The sequence below is a fragment of the Plasmodium chabaudi genome (genome assembly GCF_900002335.3).
Source record: "Plasmodium chabaudi chabaudi strain AS genome assembly, chromosome: 5".
NCBI lineage: Eukaryota > Apicomplexa > Aconoidasida > Haemosporida > Plasmodiidae > Plasmodium > Plasmodium chabaudi.
This window is the reverse complement of record NC_030105.2, coordinates 678,376-702,759: the sequence shown is the minus strand read 5'-3', so window position 1 is coordinate 702,759 and position 24,384 is coordinate 678,376. Positions and strand designations below refer to the sequence as shown.

General features: G+C 28.1%; 8 protein-coding genes across 8 annotated transcripts; all 8 read right to left on the bottom strand.

Moving 5' to 3' along the window:
• Window positions 1-186: 186 nt before the first annotated feature.
• Window positions 187-1,123, bottom strand: PCHAS_0519800 (conserved protein, unknown function; the record flags this gene model as incomplete). The annotated part of the gene is made up of 3 exons (XM_741091.2): window positions 187-531; window positions 706-913; window positions 1,014-1,123. The coding sequence occupies 3 exons, from the start codon at window positions 1,121-1,123 to the stop codon at window positions 187-189; spliced, it is 663 nt and encodes a 220-aa protein (XP_746184.2).
• Window positions 1,124-2,600: 1,477 nt separating this feature from the next.
• Window positions 2,601-3,251, bottom strand: PCHAS_0519700 (conserved Plasmodium protein, unknown function; the record flags this gene model as incomplete). The annotated part of the gene is made up of 1 exon (XM_741094.1): window positions 2,601-3,251. One exon carries the CDS (start codon window positions 3,249-3,251, stop codon window positions 2,601-2,603), a length of 651 nt encoding a protein of 216 aa, XP_746187.1.
• Window positions 3,252-4,986: 1,735 nt separating this feature from the next.
• PCHAS_0519600 (conserved Plasmodium protein, unknown function) lies at window positions 4,987-6,915 on the bottom strand (the record flags this gene model as incomplete). Its single annotated transcript, XM_735679.2, has 1 exon — window positions 4,987-6,915. One exon carries the CDS (start codon window positions 6,913-6,915, stop codon window positions 4,987-4,989), a length of 1,929 nt encoding a protein of 642 aa, XP_740772.2.
• Window positions 6,916-8,366: 1,451 nt separating this feature from the next.
• PCHAS_0519500 (conserved Plasmodium protein, unknown function) lies at window positions 8,367-10,106 on the bottom strand (the record flags this gene model as incomplete). The annotated part of the gene is made up of 1 exon (XM_737701.2): window positions 8,367-10,106. The coding sequence occupies one exon, from the start codon at window positions 10,104-10,106 to the stop codon at window positions 8,367-8,369; it is 1,740 nt and encodes a 579-aa protein (XP_742794.2).
• A 1,325-nt stretch (window positions 10,107-11,431) lies between these two features.
• On the bottom strand, window positions 11,432-12,652 carry PCHAS_0519400 (conserved Plasmodium protein, unknown function; the record flags this gene model as incomplete). Its single annotated transcript, XM_736465.2, has 1 exon — window positions 11,432-12,652. The coding sequence occupies one exon, from the start codon at window positions 12,650-12,652 to the stop codon at window positions 11,432-11,434; it is 1,221 nt and encodes a 406-aa protein (XP_741558.2).
• A 1,440-nt stretch (window positions 12,653-14,092) lies between these two features.
• PCHAS_0519300 (conserved Plasmodium protein, unknown function) lies at window positions 14,093-15,016 on the bottom strand (the record flags this gene model as incomplete). Its single annotated transcript, XM_736634.1, has 1 exon — window positions 14,093-15,016. The coding sequence occupies one exon, from the start codon at window positions 15,014-15,016 to the stop codon at window positions 14,093-14,095; it is 924 nt and encodes a 307-aa protein (XP_741727.1).
• A 2,073-nt stretch (window positions 15,017-17,089) lies between these two features.
• On the bottom strand, window positions 17,090-20,845 carry PCHAS_0519100 (S-antigen, putative; the record flags this gene model as incomplete). Its single annotated transcript, XM_739389.3, has 1 exon — window positions 17,090-20,845. The coding sequence occupies one exon, from the start codon at window positions 20,843-20,845 to the stop codon at window positions 17,090-17,092; it is 3,756 nt and encodes a 1,251-aa protein (XP_744482.3).
• Window positions 20,846-21,744: 899 nt separating this feature from the next.
• Window positions 21,745-23,172, bottom strand: PCHAS_0519000 (conserved Plasmodium membrane protein, unknown function; the record flags this gene model as incomplete). The annotated part of the gene is made up of 1 exon (XM_726478.2): window positions 21,745-23,172. The coding sequence occupies one exon, from the start codon at window positions 23,170-23,172 to the stop codon at window positions 21,745-21,747; it is 1,428 nt and encodes a 475-aa protein (XP_731571.2).
• Between the last annotated feature and the right edge of the window lie 1,212 nt (window positions 23,173-24,384).

The window sequence follows — 24,384 nt, the reverse complement described above, 5'->3', positions numbered from 1 at the left end:
GCATCCGTTTATATATATGTGGGTATACCTCCATGGTTATATATATTCAGTATTTTTCACCCACACATATATACCTTCTCAATTTATACTATTTCATACATATTTGCTAAATTATCATTTGCTCTTGTTCATTATAATTAAACACAAATCAGTTGTATATATTCATACACAAAAAAATATGAGAAATTATTTTTTTTTTAATTTTTTCCTTTGAGCATTGATTTGTTTTTGTCTGCTTATGGCTTTACTTTCACTTATATAAAATAACATAGGATTCTTTTTTTTTATTAAATAAAATGGATATCGTAAATGCAGTAAAATTTTATACACATGCAATAATTTTTTTTTATAATTACTTAAATTATTTAATAAACTATTTTCATATTTCAAACCAAATTGAATTTCTTTATTGTCAAACAATTCACCCCCTTTAATACTTTCATCATATAATTCTTCGGGCAATTCATGAATGGCCCTAAAAACGTTTTCTCTCATTTTTTCAATGTGCCTTGCGTATCTTTGTTCCTCCTTCTAAAATAGGTTTAAAAAGTAACGAAAAAAAATTAATGATATGCACATATAAATATTTCTCTTCATTATATATGAATAACACGCAAACATTTCACCAAGTTATACGTGTTTCCAGTTATTGGAATTAAAGGATACACATATATATATATGGATATAATTTTTTTGATTTTATACCTCCTTCAAAAGCTGGTACAGTTCAAACCTCTTTTGATATTCTACTCTATCTTCATATGTATCGTTTGCATTTTGTGGACTAAAAATTAAGGACAATAAACTATCTAATTTAGTCTTGTCTTTGAAAAATGATGCCGTATCAATTACATAAGCTGGTGGTATATATGGCAAGTATCTCGTTTCTGACAAATCCCTTTTTGCTTCCAAGCTTTAAAACATAAAAAAAAAAATATAAAATATAATAATTTTATTTTTCATATAACTATACTTTGGCATGTTGTTTCTATATTTTAAATGTAACAGCTTACCTTTCTTTTTTTTTTTTATCTTGAGCGCTTTTTTTTTTGGGGGGTGCTCTCATTGGTACAAAAGACAACGGACACGAATTTCTACCCCATAAAGATACTCGTGACAGCATTATTAAATATATACAATAATTTTATTCCGTTCGATGTATATTTTTTTCTCTATATATTATAATATCATTATCTTTAGTATTAAAAATTATTCTTATTTTTTTATAGCTGTAAAATTATAAGCCTTTTTCTCGAAAATTAATTTTTTCCATAACTTTATTTTACCTTTTTCATTTTTAATACGCTTCATCAACGAATTAAATGCTAAAATAAAACAAATACATATATGTTAAAAAGTGGAACAATCTATATTTTTACACTTACAAAATGATATCATATAAACTATTATCACAAATCACGACATAATTATACTTTTTTGCTCTCTTATATATTAGTGTAAAAAAAAATTAACTCATTTGTGAAATAAAATCCTAAAACTATAATTACGCCCTTTTGTTGAAAAATAAATAAATGAATTATTCTATAATAAATACAAAATAAAATATATTTCCCAACATTCTCTTTCCAAAAAAATATTAAGGGGAATAGAATATAACATTAGCTATGATAAAAAAAATTATTATGCTACGTGTATAATATTTTGTGGGAAATAAAACCGTTTTCGTAAAAGGCAATTTTATATAATTTTAATATTCTTAGTAATATAAATAAAAATATTTAAAATTTAATAAACATAATTATCATGCAACTATGCATTTTTTTAATTCTTAAAATAAAGGCTAAGCATGAGAAAAAATTGTATTTTATTCTTTTGGCCCTTTGAAGTTGCCGCAATTGGATAATAGTAGTGTAAAAGCAAAAGCACAAATATTAAATAATATTTAAGGGAGTGTGTGAAATATAATAATTTTAAAACAACTAATAACATGAGTAATGAAAACATATGGGATGCTACGATTAAATACTCAATACACAATTGGGTAAATTCATTTAATATAGAATTTACAATTTTATATTTTGTATAATTGTAGTTTCAGGGTTCTACAGTATTCAAATGGTTATATGATATTTGTTGACTAAATGCCAACCGTTACAATTGTGCTTATATATACAAATTTCGAATAAATAAATTTATATAGAAGCAAGTTTAATATATATAAAAAATTTACTTGTTTATCAAATAAAATAACATTTTTGAAAAAAGTAAATATACATATATTTTTTGTATAAAAAATGAGAATGGAATGGTGGCAACACATATAACGTGCATATGCTCACTACTTTATAATAGCTATGAATATTATTGAATGAGTTATATATACACTTTTTTAATGCAATTTTTTAGAAATATGTGTCACCTTTTTCATTTGTCTCTTGTTACTTTTAGCCTTTCCACAGATTTATTATCATATGTTTTGGGATTTATTTTTTGTGGAAGTAATGCCATTTATTTTTTTATTACCAATCATATTATTCTTGTTAATAATATATTATATCGTTTCAAATTCGTAGGTTTAACTTTGGATGCTCCATCAACATACTCATAATGTGGTACTTTGTCAATTTCTTTTACGTTTTCTATATTTTTTTCATTGATAAATCTAAAGGTTCATCAATTGGTTGATTATGACTTCCATTTTCTTCTTTTTTCTCGTCAGTGCTGCCTATTTTCGCTTTTTCAATATCATTTTTATTCAAATCCTTCGCCGTTCTGTTTTTCCTTCCTTTTCTCATATGCTTTCGTTTGCTCTTTATCGGCTTACCGTCCACATTTTTGGAATATTCATGGTCTGCCACCTTATTTCTATTTTTTTGTAGTTCATTTAGCTCTTTTGGGCTTGTTGACTTATCACTATCATTTTGAGGACTTGGTTTAGCTGAAATGTCCTGCTTATGATCAGTCTTATTAAGATCTTCTTTTTTATCTGATGATTGCTCACAATTGCTATCAAATCTTCTATCTGTTTTTTTTTTTGTGATATTGGGATTATTTTGAGGTAAAAGGTCATGATATTTTGCACTATCAGAATCTTTATTTTCTAACAATTTAGAATCGCCGTTTGGTCCATTTTCAGGATTAGGAGTATTAATAGCTGTTTTTTCTATTTGATCAGAAATATCTACAAGTATTTGCGCGACTTCTGATGCCTTACTAACTTCATTTATACTAGCAGTTTTATAAAAATGAAAAATACAGAAGAGAAAAAAACTAATGCATAGGACATTCATTTTTAGTATTATTGGGGGAGCACATATATATATACATATATTTATTTGTGTGTGTTGTTTGTTTGCTCTTAACTAATAATAATTACAACTTAAAAGGAGCAAGTTGGTAGCATATAATTTGTTTAGTAATTTATATTACTCAAATATATCGTATATTGGTTCATTTGATTTTTATTTCTATTTATTTTTTTTGAGGTGATTGATACATAAAAGTAATGAGTAGTTGTATCAATTTGTACTAAAAGTTTTTATAAAAAATATTTCAAGGATCTAAAAGAGCAAGTAAAAAGAACCATTTATTTCTTTTTTCGATTGTACACCTTTCACACATTTATGCAATGTTCATTATAATGTTTTCTTATTAATTTTCTTAATGTATATTATATATTTTCTATGAAAAGGGACTAATAATTCGATCGCAAATATAAAAAAAAAAAAATTAATTGAAAACTATGATCATATTTTTTTTTCACCATTGCACATTTATACACATAATATATTAATAAATATAAATCGAAAACTGAAGTGTATTGCTTAGACATGCAACTATACAATATTCAACCACTTAAGGTCGATTTTTTTTTTCTACATATAATTTTGATAATGCACATTATTTGGCAATTCCACATATCTATAAAAGGCAAAACGCGTATATATATATGAAATAATTATAAAATTGCAAATAAAATAACATTATCCACATAAATTTATTACGGGGACATGTAATCGATAAATTTAAGTAAAATAAAATGGAGAGAAGATTAAATAGTTATTTTATGCACCCCCTATTTTTTTTTCCTATAATTTTGTTTGGATGGTGGTTACGAGAATAGTTCATCAAATAAAATATATTAAATATGCACCATTTAAAAAAAAGATGATACATAATAAAAATTAAAATGTCTTGTTCCCTCCAATGTGTTTATATTTATATAAATATTTACATGCTCAAAAAATATATTTCATATAGGCTCTGTCGATTAAACGGTGTAGAGCAATCATGCAAAATCGGGATCAGCATATACAGATTTATTCTGCTTCTATGCATTCCAGTATACATTTTTGAATTATAACTTTTTTATTTGCGATTATTTTTCTATAGTAATAGTATATTCACAAAATCACAAAAATATGGCTTTATTTTTTTTATAAAAATAAATGGGTATTGATATATTTTTAAGAAATGAACATAACCACAAATATATTTACATAGCTTAGCTTGTTTATTTACACAGTTAAAATACCAAACATATCGTGCCCTAACATATTAAATTAATTCGAAAATAAAACCATTAAAGTACTAGTTTAAAAGTGGTTAAAAAAAATTATATATTAAGTTATATTTAAAAGTTATTTAAAAAAATATTACAAAACAATAAATATATCATGTATACATACACACATGTGCATATATTCCAACCCAATAAAATTGTTATATTTTTTACTTTGAAATGTATTTATGGGAAGGATTTTTGAACAATTACAATATATTTTATCACAAGTATGCATATATAATATTCTCAGTCATTTTGATAAATAAATCTGTAAAAAAATATTCCTTTTCAAACTGAGATTGAATATATTGTATGCCTTAAATATAAAATATAACTTATCATCCGATATTTTTAGGATTTTTCTAATGATCACTTCATAACGTGACCAATACAAATATATATAGGTACATACTAATAAACCTTCTTATTTATAAATTTCTTAATTTGTACCTTTTTCCATATTACTCCAAAATATATTGAAACAAATCCTCAGATAAATCACTAACATCTTCATCGTCATTTCCATTTTCATTGTCTTTCTTTTTAAAAAGATTAAAAGCATCTTTCACGAATTTATTAGCATCCTTTTTTTGTTTATTCTCTTCTTTATACTCATTAGAAATCGATTTATTAGCAATGTCCCCATTTTGTGGTTTTATTGGTTTTTTTTGTTCAGCACCTTTTGATTCAGATGTACTATTTTCATTAGCTCTTGAATCGTCTGAATTTTTTTCTTGTGCACCATTTTCTCCCTCTGCAGGGGATGATTCGCTCGTTACGTTTGGTTGCTCATCTTGCACAACTGGGGTTTCGCTTGTTACTTCATTGGATGTTTCTTCTGGGGTTTCATTTTCATCATTACTCAATTCCTCATCATCTTCTTCCGCATCTTTTTCTTCATCTTCATCCTCATCTTCTGATGCATCCAGTAAAAGTTCATCGTCATCATCATCATCATCATCTTCTTCTTCTTCTTCATTTTCATGTTCCTCTTCTGTTTCATCGTCAAGAATAACATTATCAGTGTCAGAAGGTACTTCTAATGGTTTTATCATGTGTTGATTTTCTTCACCCGATGCTTTTGTAGGTGATCCATCTACCGCATTTGGAGATTTACTTCCTTTTTCAATACTATTTTCTCCATCCACAGGTGGAATATTTCCACTTGGTAAATTAGTAGGATTTCCAGCTGGTGGTTGTTGTTCTGGTGGAGATTGTTGCTCTACTGGAGGGGGAGATGGACGTTGATCTGAAGAAAGGTTTTCCGTAGATTTCGTATCTTTGTTTGATTCTTTTCCTTCGTCAACATTATTTGTTTGACCTTCACCTTTTTTATTTTGTGGCTCTTCTTTCTGTTCTGGTAATTTTTGTGGGCTTGGTTGGCCATCTTCTTTCTTTGGTGGGTTATCCAATGTTTCATTATCCCCCTTTTCTCCTTTTGTTTTTGAACTATCCTCTTTTTGAACTTCTCCTCCATCCCCTCCAGTTTCTTCTTTTGATATTAACTCAGATCCTGGTGACTTTTCTGTTCTCAATCCTTCTTCTGATACTTTTGTTCCTGCTCCTGATCCTTCTATTGTTTCAGCTTCTGTTCCGACTTTTTTCCCTGTGTTTACTCCTTCTTCTGATCCTAATGTTGACGCCTTTTCCTCTTCTTCTTTCCCGTGTTCTCCATTTTGTGGATCTTTGGCTTGTTTTCCTGTTTCACCTTTAGAATCTTCTTGTTTATTTTTTCCTGCATCTTCTGTTTCTGTTACTGCTCCGTCTTTTGTTTCTGCATTTACACCTTCTCCCGCTTTTGTTCCTGTTCCTGTTTCCGTTCTTACTTCTGATCCTTGTGTTAGTTCCTTGCCTTCTGCTACCCCTGGTGCTTTTTGCTCTCCTTGTTCTCCACCTTTTGGTGTTTCGATTTGTTCTCCTGTTTCATTTGTAGAACCTCCTTGTTTTTTTTTTTCTTTTTCTTCTTCTGTTTCCGATCCCTCGCCTTCGGCTGGCGCTGGTATTGTTTGCTTTTCATTTCCCTCTTGTTCTCCACTTTTTTCTTTCGTGGATGCCTCTGGACCAGAGACCGCTGATGCACCATCACCAGTTGTATCTTTTTTTCCAGATCCTTGATCTGTGGCATCTGGATTTTTCGTCTTTAATGAGTCACCATCAGGAACGCTAGGTGATCCAGGATTTTCAACGTCATCAGCGTTTCCTTGAATTTGTTGACTTTCATTGTCTTCATTTTCTAAATCATCATTTTTATTTGATGAAAAAAAATTAAAAAAACTATAACTATTTCGCAAATTCCCCTGTTTATTAGTAACTTCAGTGGATACTAAGTTGCTCTCTATATGAAGAGTAATAAGGGCTAGTAAGACGGCTGCGTTTATTCCTTTTTTCATTTTTTTAGATATTTAACAATAAATAAGAAAAAGTTGTATATATATATAGTAAGTATTTCACCAAAATGCTTATGATAGCACATTACACATTTATTTTCACTATTTTTATGATTGTACTAACATATTTAATATATCAATTTCAAACAAAAAAACATAAACCAAATATGATTTTATACACAAACATACATATATATATGCGGATAACCTAAAATTAAAAAGTTAATAATATGGAGGATACACCTTTAATAATAATAAAACAAACTTAAATATTATTTGTTATGGAATAATTATATATTATTACTTTTTATTTTACTTATTTTATATACTAATCTTTTTTCTTTTTTATAAAATCGGTTATAAGTAATATCAATATTGTGTGTATTTTATTTTTTTTTTACATCACTAGTATCGGTGAATGTCTTATATTTTCATATTTATTATAAAATAATTATTAGTTTATCATATTAAATTTCCATGATATAATGATGAATTAAAATAATCTTTAATAATAAAACTATGAGAATATTAAAAATATATGTTTTATTCTAATGAAAACAAAATCATGCAGAAAATAAGAATAAAAAAATATATACATAAAATATATTTGCTACCAGTAAAAGGAACCGAAAATGGATAGACAATTAAAAAAACATATTTTTTAAATAAAACGAAATATAACTTAAAAAAATATATTACAAATAAAATCATTCCATATTCTCCAATTTATTCTGAAAAAAGGAAAACCAAGTTAAAATTGAAATCGGAAAACCTTGTATTTTTATATTTTTCTTATTTAATTTGCTCTAAAAAAAATGCCCAATGGGATATGATACAGAAAGTAAACATTATTCTTTGGACTATTCGGCAAGTTTATGTGCATATTCGCCCTTAATAATATCTAAGCTAATCACACACATGTATATATATATACATGATACTATATATTCTTTATATATTATATATCTTTTCATAAAATATAATATTTTAGCTGAAAATTTATTATGAGTGGTAACAAGAAACCAACTATTTTATTCAAATATGTTAAAACATTTTATTATAAAAAAAATAATAAACCTATTAAAGTTTCTTTATATCGATTTTAAAAAACAAACTTAATCTTAAATGTAAATATAAACACATATTTTTAAAAAAGGCAACAAGAAAGTACAACACAATATGCATATAATATACTTCCACTTTGGAGAATTTTGTAAATGCTTCATTTTATTCATTACCAAAATACAATAAATAACACATATTTTTTGGCTTGTTTATTTTCAAAAAATGTGTATGTATCGTATATATATGCATACATATAACATGCAAAAATATATATTAGCATATTATTATTTACTAAAATTTGCTCACAAATTATCACATACTATAAGCAAAATATGATTATTTTAAAAATAAAAAAATTATAATTCACACTAATGATATTTAATACTTCTTTATAGTTTAAGGATAAAATTACTTATATCTTCTGAAAGATTGGAGAAAGCCTTTGAAATTCCATTATTACCGTCTATTAAATCCATCGCCGATTTTACATAATCCTTGATTTTGTTCTTGATATTTTTCATATTTTGATAATATTCAGAAATTATTTTTTTAGCTTTAGAATCAATGGTAGTAGGCTCCTCTTTATCTTCTTCCTTTTCTGTTGTTTCGTTTTCCGATTCCTTTGGCACCTTTTCTTTTTCATTTTCGTTTGTTTCATTTGCCTCATTCAATGCTTCCTCTGCTACATCGTTATTTTCATCATCTTCTTCAGATTCGGTTTCTTCTTTGTTATCATCTTGCTTTTCTGCATCTGATTCTATAACATTTACCGATTCATCTACGACGTTTTCATCTTCATCATCATCTTCTTCTTCTTCTTCTTCGTTATCATATTTCAGTTCAACATTCTTATTTACTGCATTATCTTTTGGGTCAGTTTCAGATTTAGGATCATTTCCTGCTTCTTCTATAATAGTTTGATTATTGTGAGCCTCATTAGTTCCATCTTCTTTAGGAGCACCATCATTACCAGTTTTAACATTAGATTCGGTATCCTTCAAATTAGTGGTGTTTACATTGTTGGGGTTAGCAGGGGGTAACTCCAAAGTATTAGCATCGGCTTGCTTTTGCTCAGGAACCTTACTAGGAGCAACAGGTGGAACCTCAACAATTGAATTAGACTCTTCTGTTTTAGTATTACCAGCAAGATTATTACTATCTTCATCGGCACCATTATGAACTTCTTTGGTTTTGTCTTTTGTATTATCAACAGTATTTTCAGGTGAATCGTCAGAAGCAGGATCCTTATCACTATTTTTACCAATGACAGTTTCCTTCTGTTGTGTTTTTTCCTTGCCAATGCTATCGGAATTTTCCGTTACAGAAGTGTCTTCACCCTTTTTAGGACCGCTAGGTGTATTATCTTTATTAGTAATATCTTCTTCATTATTTGGTTGCTTAACATCTACTGGTTGATCACCTAAACTTGATGGATTATTAGCAGATTCGCCATTGGTATTACCTTGTGGAGTTACACCGTGACCTTCTGTGGGTGCAGGAGATAGCTTTTGATCGCCATGATTTACATCACCTAAAGACTTGTCAGAATTTTCTTGACCTGTTTTTTGAGTAGCACCACCTTCAACCGTTTTCCCGTTATTATCGGTAGGTTCTGTGCCTTGTGTTTCTTTCGGAATACTTGCATCTTCTTTTTTTTCTTCTGGTTTATCCGTAGCAGTATGGCTATCGCCTCCTGAATTATTTACAACTTGTGTTTGAGCTTGACTACCTGGATTAGAGGGAGATTCTTTTGCACCTTGTTCAGATGAAATTTTTTCACCATCTTTAGGACGGTCTTCTTCCTTTTTATCTGCGGTACCATGGGTGTTTTCTTGGTCAGATACTTCGACAGGATCAGACGGTTTTTTCCCCTTCTCGTCTTCGTTTGTATTTTCTTTAATTTCTGGTGAACTTTCATCGTTACCTTCTATTACTAATTTGTTTTGATCATCTTGAATGTTGGTATTATCTACAGTATTTATGTCTGTTTGTGAGTTTTTTTTGTTTTCGTAACTATTTCTCAAGTTAAATGATTTTATCACTGGAATACCACTTTCTCCATATTTAATTCCACAACCAAACAAATTTAATAGAATCAAATAAATTGCAATATTAATTTTTTTCCCCATTTTTGATTGCCAAATCAAAAAATACAAAAAAACAAATAAAAGACAAATAAAATAAAAACTATATAGTTAAACCAAATTTAGTTATTTTGAGTTATTCTAAAATTATTATTATTATTACTTATTTTATTAAACAGAATACTAAAAAGTATAACTAATCAAAAGACATTTAATAATAATGATATATACAATTAAAAAAATATTATGCAGCATTGAAAATAATACTTTTAAAAAAAATATTTTTTTTTTTGGCAAGTTAATTTTTGAAAAAGACAATGCGCACACTTATCATGGTGTAAAATATTTAAAAATTTTTATCAATTATTTTTTTTGAAGAATTTTATAATTATTACCCAAATAAATAAATAATATAAAATGAATAAAATTATTAAAAATAGTACAAACTGGGATATTTCCAATTTGCATACTGTTTTCTAAATAGATATAAAATAAAATAGTTTTAAATGCTTTTAAAATAAATGCATACAATATGTATTCCTATACAACCAAAAAATATGCTATTTGCACACACTAAAGAAAACAATAAATAAAATTATATTGTGTCAGCAACAACAATAATATTAATAACAAAAAGAAGAATATAAATTATACCAATTTTGTAATTGCCCTATGGGTATTTCACAAGTATATGGTAAATATACACGTATTTGTTCTGTCAGCAAGGAAAAAGCATAGAAGCATCATGCATAAAATAAATATTAATCGCTTTTTTCTCTTGTTATTTTTTCGTGATAAATTTCGAAAACAAAATAACTATAATACAGGTTGCAACTTTAGTTGTGTTCTTTTTTGTTCTGCCTTTACAACTATAGCATAGTTGCATAATAAGGAAACATAGTAAAAGATATGCATATAGCGGCACACACATACATAAGAACGATTTAGTATTGCATTTTATTTCAAACCTTATATTTAATTTAAAGTATATAATACTTTATTAATTTATTTAATATGCTCCAATTAAGCTATAGTAAAACAATAAAAATAATTTTTTTTTAAATTGAGAAAAAAATATTATTATAAGTTTTATTTGGCTAATCATAATGAATTGGCAACATAAAAAAATATGAAACAAAATTGTCAATTTATGCATTTAAGCGTAAATAAAATAAACACAAATTTGTGCACTTTTATTTGTTATATCAAAAAAAGTATATTATGTGTAAATGTGCATATGAACTCAAAACTATGAATTAAAAAAAATTATATAATTAAGATGCTATCTTTAATTACTAAAACAAATGAAATAATCTTAGTATTCCTTATATGTTGCCTGCTGTTATATATATGCATATGTCTATTCCTTCTTAAATATCATCTTCCATTAAGGCATATTCAGTTATATCTTGTGAGAAATCTTGAATATCACTAGAAAATTGATTATCGTCAATACCACGTAAAGCATTATCCAAAATGTTTTCCTTTTCAGTTGTAGCACCAGTGTTTCCTTTATATTCTTTTATAAGCAAATTCATACCAGTCTTATTATTATTAGCATTATTGGTATTATTAGTTTGGTTATTATTAGCATTATTGGTATTATTAGTTTGGTTATTATTAGCATTATTGGCATTATTAGTTTGGTTATTGTTAGCAGCTTCATTCGTATTTGTAGTATTATTATTATTTCCATGTTCATTTGTTACGGTTGCTTCTGTTTCGGCTTCATTTTCTTCTTGTCCACCTTTGTTCGTATCTATAACTTCTTCTAATTCTAATTCTTCATTATCATTACTATCTTCAATTTCCTCGGTACTTTCAATGATTTCAACATCTTCAATATCTACAGTATCTTCTTCTTCTTCTTCTTCATTGTCACCACCTTCATCCAATTGTTCATCACATACTGCTTCATCTTCATCTGCCATGTTTTTTGTACCATCTGTTATAGCTTCTATCACATTTTGAACTCTTGGTGTATGATGTCTTCCATTTCTAGCATTATGTGTTTCTGGGTGATGGGCATTGAATATTTTTTGACACTCTTTACAACTTGGATCATTAACAGTACAATTTGTGCAGCTTGGAATATTTTCTCCACCGCAGTGGCCATCACCAGCTCTCATTTGTTCGCATTCCTCTCGACAATCATCAGTGCATTCATCCTGGCAGTCTGTACAAGATTCATCATGACATTCATCACATAATTCATCATGGCATTCATCACATTCTTCATCACATTCTTCATCACAATGATCTTCACAATCTTCTGTGCATGGTTGGTCAGGATTAACATTTTGTGTAACGGTTATACCAGGGGATTGTACTTCTCCATCCTGAGATTGACTACCAGTTTTTTGAGTACCTGCTCCACCATTTAAAGTTGTTTGTGCTGTGTCAGCCCCCACTTTTTCCTCAGCCTCTCCATGTACATTTCCATCATCTGAATCGTTATTTAAATCTTCATTTTTAGTAAAAAAACTTCTTAAACTAAATTTACTTTTTTTTGTAACATTTCCATTTATTTCACTAACATAGTAGCTTAAAAACAAAAGAGCAAAACTAATTTTTATAATATTGCTTTTCATTGTGAATTAATGTTTTCAAAAATAAATAAAAATCAAATAACAATAGTGGTTGTAATAGTAATAAAGGTAAAATAACAATTTGTGTCCAAAAATTTTAATTAGTAATTAAATATCAGAACCATTCGAATTATATTAAATATTTAATAAAAATATAGAAATAAGATAACACATTTATTCTTTTTAATTATAATTTTTGTTAATTGTGAAAATAAAAAAAAAAAATATATATATAATTTAATTTTAGTTATAAATTGTATGTGTAATTTTTTTTTCTTCACACCGATGTTATAAATTATAATAAGAATTAATCGACCTAAATTTCCTAATTGAGTGTTCATTAGAACATTAAATTGTAAAAAAAAAACGGAAAACAACGAGAAAAAATTAACATTGCAATATTTAAAAAAAATAGATTCACAATTTTCCAAATAATATAAATTTTATTTTTCATGTATTGAATGGATAATAGCTATTATAATTTTCAATTGCACACACACACAATTATCCAAATAAATATAGGATATTAAAAAAAAAAATTAGTAAACCAACATCATAACAACAGCTTAAATTAGGATAATTAAAAAAAAGTACACACTATACATAATTTAATGCAATATAATAAATTATTATTTAGAAGAAAAAAATAGTAGGATTGTTCTAATATTTTAGGTTAATACAATTTTCCATTATTTACACGGTATAATAAAAACATTGTTAATATTAATTTTTTTTTACACTTTATAAAATATTCTATAATTCTTTTAAACATTTTAATAGTTTGCTCATAAAAAATACGAACAAAAGATAATTATAACATATAAATATAAAATTTTAAGAATATATTCTTTAACATATATTTTATCACCTCTCCAAAATAATGTGATAATTCACATATCCTATAAGGATAAAATTATATTTATTTAACTTTGCAAATTGTGTATATTATTACCATTTTAAAGAAACCTTAGTAAAATATTAAAAAATTTTCATTTTTAAATATTTAAAACACTATTAGAAAACAATCAAGTTTTAAGTTTAGGTTCAATGAAACATGAGAAATGTAACTTTCTTTAGGGTATACAAAAAAATATAATTTTTCATTATAATTATAAAATCATAATATTTACAATCTTAACAATTATGTTATAATTTTTATGTACATATAATGGGCTGCCATTAAATGAAATTACATAAACAGAGACACATTTTAAAAACAATTCTTTGTATATATATAGACACGCGTTGACATGCATATTTATATATAAATGAATTTTTATTTGTCCATTTGCTATAATTAACAAATAAATAAATAAAAAAATACTATTTCCCCATTTTACAAAAAAACAAAAAAAAATCAATAAATTAATGGCGGTATAATAAACAAAAAATAGGCTAACAAATGATAAATATGCTCATTTTTTTTGAAAATTTTTAGAATTTTTATATAATAAGAAATTGTGAAATATCATCTGAGAAATCACCTACAGGCTCATCAATTACATCAGCATCGTCAAACATAGTAACTAAGGTTTTCATTATTTCTTTAGCTTCTTTTTTAGAATCCTTATTAATTTTGTCTTGAGCTTTGGTGTCAGTTAAAGGTGCTGCACCTTCGGTTGTGCCTTTCTTTTTATTTTGAGCGCTTTCGTCAGTGTTGACTTGTGCAGGTGATTCACTACCATTAGTATTTGTATTTTCTTCACCAGTAGTACCATTTGATTCTTGTGTTTGTGCATTATTTTGTTCTCCTGCTTCGGCGTTTTCTGTTGATTGTGCTTGCTCTTCTTCCTCAGTGTCTTCCTCAGTGTCTTCCTCTTCTTCATTTTCTTCGTCCTCTTCATTATTTATTTCAAAGTCTTCTGCTACTGGATCTTCTTCATCTTCTTCTTCATCTTCCATATCATCATAACTTTCCTCAATTTCCTCACATACAGCTAATTCTTCTTCTGTTATCTGATTATTCTCATCGGTTGTTGTTATTTCCTCTATTCCATTTTGTGTTTCTTCAGTTTGAGTATTTGGATCAGTAGAAGCACCTGGAACAACACCAGGAACGGCACCTGGAACGGCACCTGGAACGGCACCTGGAACAGCACCTGGAACGGCACCTGGAACAGCACCAGGAACACCACCAACACCAGTACCGGCACCAGGAACACCACCAACACCAGTACTGACACCAGCACCAGCACCAACACCAGTTCCAGATTCTTGAGTTTGTCCGTCAGAACGTGTTTGTTGACTATCATCGGCACTTTGTCCTTCTGATGGAATATTTGATTCAGGTTGCCCTCTTAAATTAGCATTGGATCCGCGTACACTTATGAATAAAAAAAATAAAGCGAAAACCAAATTAGTCTTCATTTTTATATAATTTATAATATGTCACAAAAGTTTACAATAAATTAAACACGAGGAAAAAATATATTTATAATAATATTATGTGTTTCAAATATGAATATGCATGCTATTTGTCTCTTGATTTTAAGTCAATACAATAAAATAAAAAACAAAAGGTGCTATGAAGAAAAGGTTAATAAGACATTATTCTATCACAATTAAATCATCGTTTGTGAATTTATTTTACTATTAACATTAAATAAGTAAACCATTATAGTTAATCATTCAATACTCATATATTGGAAAATTAAATAATTAAAAAAATTCCGATTTTCCAAAAAGGCAATTTTTGTTAAATACTCCGAAAAATAATTACAATAAAACTCACCATAAATTATTAATAAAATATTTTTATTATATAAAGTGCAATATAAAAAAAATTAGCCATAAAAAAGGAGGAAAAATTAAAATTAGTTAACACTGTAAATTAATATATTTTTATAATTTTAATTCGTTACATACCATAACCATATAATTTGTTCTAAAAAAAATGGAAAATTGGAGAGTGTGCTTCTAAGTTGTATATATTATTATTGATATATGTTTTTTTTATGTATAACGTTTTTCAAGTATATAAAAAAAAAATTATTGCACACATGCATAAATTATAATACTTTAGGAAAATAGTAAATATCGGATCACAATTTTAAAAAAATATGATGTAAATTTCGGTGTTTGCACCTAAAAAATTTGTTCTAAAATATTATGAATGTTCATAATTGTTACATGTAAACCATATATTAGAATTACACATTATTTTTCTAAATTTTTTGAAAAATTTATTCCTTTGCCTTATAAATTTTTTATTACCATTCTTAATAACAAATTTTTTATTTTGTACAATTTTTCTCTGTTCATATACAAAAAAGTAAGAAAAAAAAGACATTTTTTAAAAGGTAATTATGGTTGCAATACGCAAATATCTTTCAATAATTATGTAGGTTATTAGGTTTCATAAAACATGCATATTATACAAGTAAAACACAAATTTTTTTAATTATCGATTCTCGCTTGTTAAAAGTCCATTTTAACATACACCGCAAAAAAAAAGAAAAATTCGAAATGGCATATATTTATGCATTAAATAGGTCTTTAAAAAATTTGCATTGTTGGTTTTTCATGGGATTTAGTAATGATTTATGTAAATATCTTTATTATAAGTTGGTATATAAAATAAAATTGGTAGTACATTTCTCATGTGAATTTAACATAATTTCACTATCATGTCTTAAGGAACTAAATTTGATAAAATTTATATTTGGACAACTAATATATAAAGTATACCTTATACCTACACAAATAAATATGCATCTTTTAATATAACTATCCATGATACCACAAATTGATTTATTAATAAATAATTTTAAAGCTTAGTTTATATTACCAATATTGGTAAAATATGTAGAGTTGTAAACGTCTACAATGTGTTATTACACAATTAAAAAAATACACACACACATATATATATTGTTAAATAATATGAAAAAATATAATGAAATAGAACAAATAGCATGTCTTTCTTAAAATTATATAATATGCATTTTCAAAGAACTCTCAATTTAGAAATTTACTAAAAAATATATAATGTAATTATAAAAAAAATGTTTAAAAAAATTGTAAAAAAATTATCATTTAGTTTATTATTTGAGGTGACAATTTTAGGAAATTATCACAAATATTATTAAATTCATATTTTGATAATAAAAATTTAAATTAATTTTCATTATATGATATAACTAAGGGGTTAATATTAAGAAAAATATCATTTTGATAATAAAAATTTAAATTAATTTTCATTATATGATATAACTAAGGGGTTAATATTAAGAAAAATATATATCCCCCAACATAATTAATATGCTTATATATCGCCCTCATTTCTTTATTATCACTTTGCTTTTTTTATAATTTGTACTCTCCAGGGGTATATCTATACCCAAAAGGAATAATGCATACAAATTTATTAATTTATTCTTTTAAATGACTAGAAATGAAATATATGAGCATAACCACCCCAAATTATATTATTTAATATATTTAATATTCTTCAACCATTCCCAAATGAGAAGATATTTCATCTTCAAAAAAAGATGATGCATCATCAAAATCACTATCACTATCATTATCCATTATATCAGTTAGTTCTTTAAATGATGTATTTGCATTCGTTTCATGATTAGGGTCTTTATATTCACTAAACATATCTTTTTTGGCACCTTCTTCTTCACCTTCTTTTTTGGTGCCTTTCTCTTCACCTTCTTTTTTGGTACCTTCTTCACCTTCTTTTTTTACACCTTCCTCTTCACCCTCTTTTTTAGTACCTTCTTCTTCACCCTCTTTTTTAGTACCTTCTTCGTCACCCTCTTTTTTAGTACCTTCTTCTTCACCCTCTTTTTTAGTGCCTTCCTCTTCACCTTCTTTTTTTACGCCTTCCTCCCCTTCTTTTTTTACACCTTCCTCTTCACCCTCTTTTTTAGTACCTTCTTCTTCACCCTCTTTTTTAGTACCTTCTTCTTCACCCTCTTTTTTTACACCTTCTTCTTCACCTTCTTCTTCACCTTCTTCTTCACCTACTTCTTCACCTTCTTCTTCACCTTCTTCTTCACCTACTTCTATTCCTTTTTTTACACCTTCTTCTTCACCCTCTTTTTTAGTACCCTCTTCTTCTCCCTCTTTTTTGGTACCTTCTTCTTCACCTTCTTTTTTTACACCGTCCTCTTCTCCTTCTTTTTTGGTACCCTCTTCACCTTCTTTTTTGGTACCCTCTTCTTCACCTTCTTTTTTAGTACCTTCCTCACCTTCTTTTTTGGTACCCTCTTCTTCACCTTCTTTTTTGGTACCTTCTTCACCCTCTTTTTTTACACCTTCTTCTTCACCTTCTTTTTTAGTACCTTCCTCACCTTCTTTTTTGGTACCCTCTTCTTCACCTTCTTTTTTAGTACCTTCCTCACCTTCTTTTTTGGTACCTTCTTCTCCTTCTTTTTTTACACCTTCCTCTCCTTCTTTTTTAGTACCTTCCTCACCTTCTTTTTTGGTACCTTCTTCTCCTTCTTTTTTGGTACCTTCCTCTCCTTCTTTTTTAGTACCCTCTTCTCCTTCTTTTTTGGTACCTTCTTCTCCTTCTTTTTTGGTACCCTCTTCTTCACCTTCTTTTTTGGTACCTTCTTCTCCTTCTTTTTTAGTACCTTCCTCACCTTCTTTTTTGGTACCTTCTTCTCCTTCTTTTTTTACACCTTCTTCTTCACCTTCTTTTTTGGTACCTTCTTCACCCTCTTTTTTTACACCTTCTTCTTCACCTTCTTTTTTAGTACCTTCCTCACCTTCTTTTTTGGTACCCTCTTCTTCACCCTCTTTTTTAGTGCCTTCCTCACCTTCTTTTTTGGTACCTTCCTCTCCTTCTTTTTTAGTACCTTCCTCACCTTCTTTTTTGGTACCTTCTTCACCCTCTTTTTTTACACCTTCCTCTCCTTCTTTTTTAGTACCCTCTTCTCCTTCTTTTTTGGTACCTTCCTCTTCTCCTTCTTTTTTGGTACCCTCTTCTTCACCTTCTTTTTTGGTACCTTCTTCTCCTTCTTTTTTTACACCTTCCTCTCCTTCTTTTTTAGTACCCTCTTCTCCTTCTTTTTTGGTACCTTCTTCTTCACCTTCTTTTTTGGTACCTTCTTCACCCTCTTTTTTTACACCTTCCTCTCCTTCTTTTTTAGTACCCTCTTCTCCTTCTTTTTTGGTACCTTCTTCACCTTCTTTTTTAGTACCTTCTTCTTCACCTTCTTTTTTGGTACCTTCTTCTCCCTCTTTTTTGGTACCTTCTTCTCCTTCTTTTTTGGTACCTTCTTCACCCTCTTTTTTTACACCTTCTTCTTCACCTTCTTTTTTAGTACCTTCCTCACCTTCTTTTTTGGTACCCTCTTCTTCACCCTCTTTTTTAGTACCCTCTTCTTCACCTTCTTTTTTAGTACCTTCCTCACCTTCTTTTTTGGTACCTTCTTCTTCTCCCTCTTTTTTGGTACCTTCTTCTTCACCCTCTTTTTTGGTACCTTCCTCTTCTCCTTCTTTTTTGGTACCCTCTTCTTCACCTTCTTTTTTGGTACCTTCTTCTCCTTCTTTTTTTACACCTTCCTCTCCTTCTTTTTTAGTACCCTCTTCTCCTTCTTTTTTGGTACCTTCTTCTTCACCTTCTTTTTTGGTACCTTCTTCACCCTCTTTTTTTACACCTTCCTCTCCTTCTTTTTTAGTACCCTCTTCTCCTTCTTTTTTGGTACCTTCTTCACCTTCTTTTTTGGTACCTTCTTCTCCTTCTTTTTTTACACCTTCCTCTCCTTCTTTTTTAGTACCCTCTTCTCCTTCTTTTTTGGTACCTTCTTCTTCACCTTCTTTTTTGGTACCTTCTTCACCCTCTTTTTTTACACCTTCCTCTCCTTCTTTTTTAGTACCCTCTTCTCCTTCTTTTTTGGTACCTTCTTCACCTTCTTTTTTTACACCTTCCTCTTCACCCTCTTTTTTAGTACCCTCTTCTCCTTCTTTTTTGGTACCTTCTTCACCTTCTTTTTTGGTACCTTCTTCTCCCTCTTTTTTGGTACCTTCTTCTTCTCCCTCTTTTTTGGTACCTTCTTCTTCACCTTCTTTTTTGGTACCTTCTTCTCCTTCTTTTTTAGCACCCTCTTCTCCTTCTTTTTTAGCACCCTCTTCTCCTTTTTTAGTACCTTCCTCTTCTCCTTCTTTTTTGGTACCCTCTTCTTCACCTTCTTTTTTGGTACCTTCTTCTCCTTCTTTTTTTACGCCTTCTTCACCTTCTTTTTTAGTACCTTCCTCTTCACCTTCTTTTTTGGTACCTTCCTCTTCACCTTCTTTTTTGGTACCTTCTTCTTCACCCTCTTTTTTGGTACCTTCCTCTTCACCTTCTTTTTTGGTACCTTCCTCTTCACCTTCTTTTTTGGTACCTTCTTCTTCACCCTCTTTTTTGGTACCTTCCTCTTCACCTTCTTTTTTGGTACCTTCCTCTTCACCTTCTTTTTTGGTACCTTCTTCTTCACCCTCTTTTTTGGTACCTTCTTCTCCTTCTTTTTTTACACCTTCCTCTCCTTCTTTTTTAGTACCCTCTTCTCCTTCTTTTTTGGTACCTTCTTCTTCACCCTCTTTTTTGGTACCTTCTTCACCCTCTTTTTTTACACCACCTTCAACTTTTTGTTCACCACCTTCAATTTTTTGTTCACTATCTCCTACCTTTGTTACACCTCCGTCTCCCTCTTTTTTGCTACCCTCTTCTTCACCTTCTTTTTTAGTACCTTCCTCTTCTCCTTCTTTTTTGGTACCCTCTTCTTCACCTTCTTTTTTGGTACCTTCTTCACCCTCTTTTTTTACACCTTCTTCTTCACCCTCTTTTTTTACACCTTCTTCTTCTCCCTCTTTTTTGGTACCTTCTTCTTCTCCCTCTTTTTTGGTACCTTCTTCTTCTCCCTCTTTTTTGGTACCTTCTTCTTCTCCCTCTTTTTTGGTACCTTCTTCTTCACCCTCTTTTTTGGTACCTTCTTCTTCACCCTCTTTTTTTACACCTTCTTCTTCTCCCTCTTTTTTGGTACCCTTTTCTTCTCCTTCTTGTACTTCGTCATCCCCTTTAGCGACATTGTTCATTTCATTCTCCTTATCTTTATCTATTTTAAAATGACTGTCTTTCATAATTCCCCTTAAATATGGGGTATGTACATTTATATTTTCGCTATTTACGCCATTGTTGTCTAATACTAATATCTTCAAAAGAAGAAAAATGTAAAAAGTAGACAAAAAATTTTTCATTTTTACCTTTATTATATTAACAAAATATAAATATAAATATTAATAGTTATATGTTAAATATGTTTATTTATTCAGTTTAAAAAATTCATAAAAAATATTAATAGTTATATGATAAATATGTATATTTATTAAATTTTTAAAAAAGTATCTTAGTATTATTGGAATGTGATAACAAAAAAATAATAATCATTTATATTGTATGTGTGTGTATTTTTATAATATGACAAAGTATTCTTTAGCTATAAAAACTGTTTTTAAAATACAACGATTAAATCGATACTTCTTGGTTACAGAACAAAAAAAAGACAATAAAAATATTCCGGAGAGTAATAAATACATGTTTAATTTAATATGCACATGTGTGCATAAGGAATACTATAACTTTTAAAATTTTATCAACGTAATACCAATTGAAAATTCCTATTTATTCATACTAGTTGTTTCCGTATTTATTTTTATAATGTTTTTTAGCAATTTTTCATAACACACAAAAAATAAAATATCCAAATTGTAAACAAATAAGAAATAGTAATAAAATAACAAAATAGACAAAAATACCAATAGTATCATCCTAATGCATGTAAAGTTTTTAATATTTTCATTTTTTTCATCTTTTAATTGAAATAAATATTATTTTTGCAAAAAAAAAAAATTAATAATATTCATATTGATAATAGCAACTTACCTACATTTTATCCATACATGAAAATTCTGTTTATTTTTATTTATTATTATCATCCATATTTTCCCCTTTATATACCATTGTTACCTCAATATATCATTATTGCAAACATTTTACTTTATTATTCAGTGTTTCAGAAAAATTAAGGTGATTTACAATACATATATATGCTATAACCCAATGTAAACACATACTACTTCACCTATTTAGAATACATTCAAAAAGCTGAAATTAAATAAACTGCGTCCTTTACTAAATTTTTTACATCATTTGAAATAAAACCGGGATTACCAAATAAATTTATTATATTACTCAATAATGTATTTCCTTCGTTTTGTGCTGCATTAATATTATCAACAATTTTACTAAATGAATTATGAATATTGCTATTATTAAATGGGGATGTTTCCTTTCCTTCTGCCTTAGGTTCATTTTTATTATTTATTTCTCCTTGGTTCTTTACTGGCTGTTCATGTATTACTTCCCTCTTTTCATTTTCAACATTTTTCTCTGTATCTTTTGCTAAACCCGTGTCACTATTATTTATATTATTACCCGCCTCTTCGATATTCTTTGTAAAAACATTATCTTTTGGAAGTTCGGCCATTATAAATTCATATACATTCTTTACTATATCACTTTCGAATACCAAATTATTTTTGTTATTTGAATTTTGATTATTAGCATCATTTGCCTCTTTTTCACTTTCTTTGTTCTTCACGGTGTCTGATGTATTTATTCCTTCTAATTGCTCATTTGGAGTAAGTTGCTCTCCATTATTATTGCCATTATTCGGTGTGTCTTTTTTCTCCCCTTCTACCTTATCTTGCGCTTTTATATTTGCATTTGCTGAATTATCTTCATTTTTATTGATCTCAGAATTCGCTCCTGTATTTGGTAATTTATCCTGGGAAGTTGGCTCTGATGTATTTTCCTTAGGTGTTTCTTTACCATTTGCTTGTTCACCATCTATGCTATTATTTGTATTAGCTTCATTCCTTGTATTTACTTCTATCTTAGAAGCGTTTGCATCTAATTCTTTATTTTTTTCTATGGTTTTTTTTTCAGGATTGACTTCTTCTAACTTCGTTAATGCCTTTTCGCTTTCTACTATTGAAGGCGGATTCGCATTATCTTCTTGTTTATGAACCACTGTATCTCCATTTATATTTTTTGAACTGGTTGGAGCTACATCTTCTTTTTTATTATCAGTAGGCTGAGAACCATTCGTCTGACTATTGGTTGTCTTAGCATCTTCTTGGGAACTATTAGGTAAAGTATTTCTAGATATGCTTTCTATTTTTTTATCTTCGGTGTGTGAATTGCTATCTCCATTTCCTTTACCATTTTCTGTTACCAGTGATGAATCATTTGGGGTAACCACATCATTGGATTTTTTTCCATCAGCACTAGATTGTTGCGTTTCTTTGGGTTTATTTCCATGATGCTCAGAATTACCGGAATTTATATTTTGCGGTTTTTCTATATTATTTATTACATGGTGCAATGAAGACCAACCTAAAGTATTTCCATTTCTTAGGGACGTCTTTCTTCCATTTGGCTCCACTTGGCACAAAGCATTATTATGAAATGCGTATAATGCTATAAGAGCCACATAAAAATTGATAGATATAATTTTCCTCATTGCTACTTATTTTTTTAAGAAAGCTAAAAAATAATATTTTTCAGAATAATTCTCCCTTTTATATATATTTTCCAAAAGTAATACACGTATTATGTTACTATACTAACAAGGAAATGCATATATTTATATGATTAGTAAATACAATTATTACTTTCCAAGCAAATTTATTAAAAATACATATGTTTATGTCTATTCAAATTTATATGGTAATAAGAAAATTTCGTGAGCAATAAAATACAATGAAATGAAACAATGGAACAATTGAAAATGAAAAATATTAAATAAAAATAAAAAAAAATTATGTTATCATATAAAAAAATTGTAATTAAAAAAAATATTCATTTCAATTCTTAAGTAAAAATGCTCATTCTTCATTTTGATGCTATCATCTTTGCTCTATTATAAAAAATGGCGATAACAATAGACAAAATATTGCATACACATATTTTTCGAAACCTTCGAATGATCTATATAAGTATTTTTAGAACATAATCAATGATTACAATTATTTACACTATTAATTCATGAGAAAATTGAATATGGCTATTTAAAAAAGCATTTACCTGCTTATTGAATCGCCGTATTTTCTTTTGTTAAATTATATACCACATAAAATATATTAATGTAAGATTATCACATTGTTTTTTTTTGAGCTAATCATAGAAGTATAAAGTAAAACAATATTACAAGACTGCAACCTTTATTTATTGTCTCGAATTGAGCAAGCACAAAAAGGTATGCCTACCAAAGTGCATATATCTTTTTTTTTACTTGGAAAATCGAGGCAATTATAGAAACCTTGTGTGTATATTTCCATGTGGTCTGCATAATATATGTATTTTTTATTTTTTAATATCATTGATACAAATATGCACATATATTCATTTTATACCATTTTAATATCGTAACCACGATCGATGCGGAAAATAAAAGAAAATATCCAAAACGTAACCATCATGAGGAATGATTTGTTTTAATTATACAAAAATTAAACCATTAAAATAGATTAAAAATATATCAATTAATTCTATTAAATATGAAGGAATACATAATATTATAACATTTGAACTTTTCGTCTTTTTTTTGATCAGAAATATAAACTATAGGAAAAAATTATGAAAAAAAATAATTGATGGCCATTTTACTACTTTTCTAGTTGCAATGCAGTATCTTCCATTATTTTATTTTTTTCATTACTTAATATAGATATTC